At 37.9% G+C, this 2,079-nt stretch overlaps 1 protein-coding gene across 1 annotated transcript; it reads right to left on the reverse strand.

The window, feature by feature from the left end:
* Positions 1-947: 947 nt before the first annotated feature.
* LOC105571204 lies at positions 948-1,829 on the reverse strand. Its single transcript, XM_012028675.1, has one exon. The coding sequence runs from the start codon at positions 1,809-1,811 to the stop codon at positions 1,227-1,229; it is 585 nt and encodes a 194-aa protein (XP_011884065.1). The 5' UTR covers positions 1,812-1,829; the 3' UTR covers positions 948-1,226.
* Positions 1,830-2,079: the final 250 nt, after the last annotated feature.

A 2,079-nucleotide genomic window follows, 5' to 3' on the forward strand; every position in this document is an offset into this window, starting at 1 on the left:
GTATATAACATTTTTTTCAAAAATGCTTTGTTTTCGAAAAATTTGACTGGTCCGGGACTTTTTCCCCACCGTGTGTAATTGTTCACGTGTAACATAATGTGGGATACAACCAATTTTCGAGCAATATTAAAGTAATAAAAAGAATATCCGATTAATTAATTGTGACAAATTTCGTTTCTTTAAATAACTATAAACGTTTAGACTAAATTTGGTCTTCGTCGGAGCAAAATATAAATTTATATTCAGAAAGATAATAATAAAATAAAATAATTTTTTATTTTCTACATATTATATTGTGATCAGTAACCATGTGCCTTGCCACAAGTATTATATTATTCCAGCGTTAAATTGACTTTGACTATAAGTGTATATCCTTGCGTTTATAATGTGAGCTCCAGTACTTTATTTTAATTTTATTATCATCTTTCTAAATGTAAATTAATATTTTGGTCTGAGAAAGTCAAAGTTAGGTCGAAATGTAAGCTTATTTTAAAAAAACAAAATTTGTTGAAAATTAATCGAATATTCTTTTTTAGAATATTCTTATATTAATCGAAAATTGGCCGTATCCTATTGTGTTAGCTACTGCTTTACACGAGTGAAAATGTATTTATTGTTTACTCGTATATCATATATTAAATCTAATCTAACCTATTTTTACTTGGAGATTCTTATGTTTTAATTAATAGATTTTTGTATATAATTTTGTATATTATTTATTATATTATATATTGCTGTGTTATACTATACTATATATGTATATGTACTCACCTGGTATTTGTAATTCTTTGCTTATAAATGACCACGAATTTTCCGCAACCGTTCGATCTTTGTATTTTACATCTTTTTTTGTCATATAAATGTGGAAATTTTTCCACCAAACTTATTAATTTTGTATCGTTAGTCATTATTTGTTTCTCGTACCCACGGTCTTGTACAGGTTTCTCGACTGCCTCTAATTTTCGATGGTGGAGGTAGTATAGGTGTTCTAGTTATTACACGCTATAAAATGGACGCGGTTACTTCTATATAATAAAGTCTTTATTCTCTGAACTATTACACAGGTACTGACTAGCTCGAGCGGCAGTCAAGAGACAAGTGAAGTAGTAGTCTCTTTTTGGCGGGACGATGATGTTGGAAGCGTTCTGAAACCCATCGGTTCTGGTTGTAGGTGGCGCTGTTGATTCGGTCCAGTTGCTGCCGCCACAATACTCCCCTCCGAGTGACTATGTCACGAATCTGACAACTTTGGTTTTCTTTGGAGCGTAGGATGCCTCTATACCTGCGCTGGATTGTCCGGGTTCCGGTTGGTCTTCCTGCGGGTCTGTAGCCTCGATAAATGCCGGCTTCAACCTGTCGATGTTGATGGTGGTTGGCTGTCCCTTGTAGTTGATCTTAAAAAGAGAATCGTTAAGTTTTGTTATAACTGGGAATGGTCCTTCGTATGGCTGTTCCAATGGGCCCCTTCGTCTATCCACCCGTACAAATACGTGTGTGCTGGATTCCAGTTCTTTGTGGATAAATGGCTTCTTCTTGATGTGATGTGCTGTGGGTACTGCCCTGGTTGCTCTCATGTATTCCCGAAATTTTTCGGTAAACATTTGTGGACATCCCGTTGGTTCCTCTGCAGCGAAGTATTCACCGGGCAACTTCAACGTGGTACCGTACACCAACTCTGCTGCGGATGCTTTAATATCTTCTTTGTAGCTGGATCTCAGGCCAAGTAAAACGACTGGAAGTGCTCCCACCCAATTTTGTGTTTCGTGGCACTTTATGGCTGTTTTAAGCGACCGATGCCATCTTTCGATCATGCCATTAGCTTGCGGGTGGTAAGTTGTCGTGCGGATTCGTCTGCTTCCGATGAGTTTGGTCAGCGCTTCGAATATTGAGTGATTCAAACTGGCTTCCTCTGTCCGTTGTAATTATGGCTGGCACTCCAAATCGGGCGACCCAAGTGGTAAAGAAAACTGTCGCTATGGTGTCCGCAGATATATCGGCTATTGGTGTTGCCTCTGGCCATCTTGTGTACCTGTCTATCATTGTTAGGCAGTATTTGTTACCTTCAGCAGTCGGCAGCGG

This window comes from Vollenhovia emeryi, unplaced genomic scaffold, assembly GCF_000949405.1.
Source record: "Vollenhovia emeryi isolate VEMERY1.0 unplaced genomic scaffold, V.emery_V1.0 DF941035.1, whole genome shotgun sequence".
NCBI lineage: Eukaryota > Metazoa > Arthropoda > Insecta > Hymenoptera > Formicidae > Vollenhovia > Vollenhovia emeryi.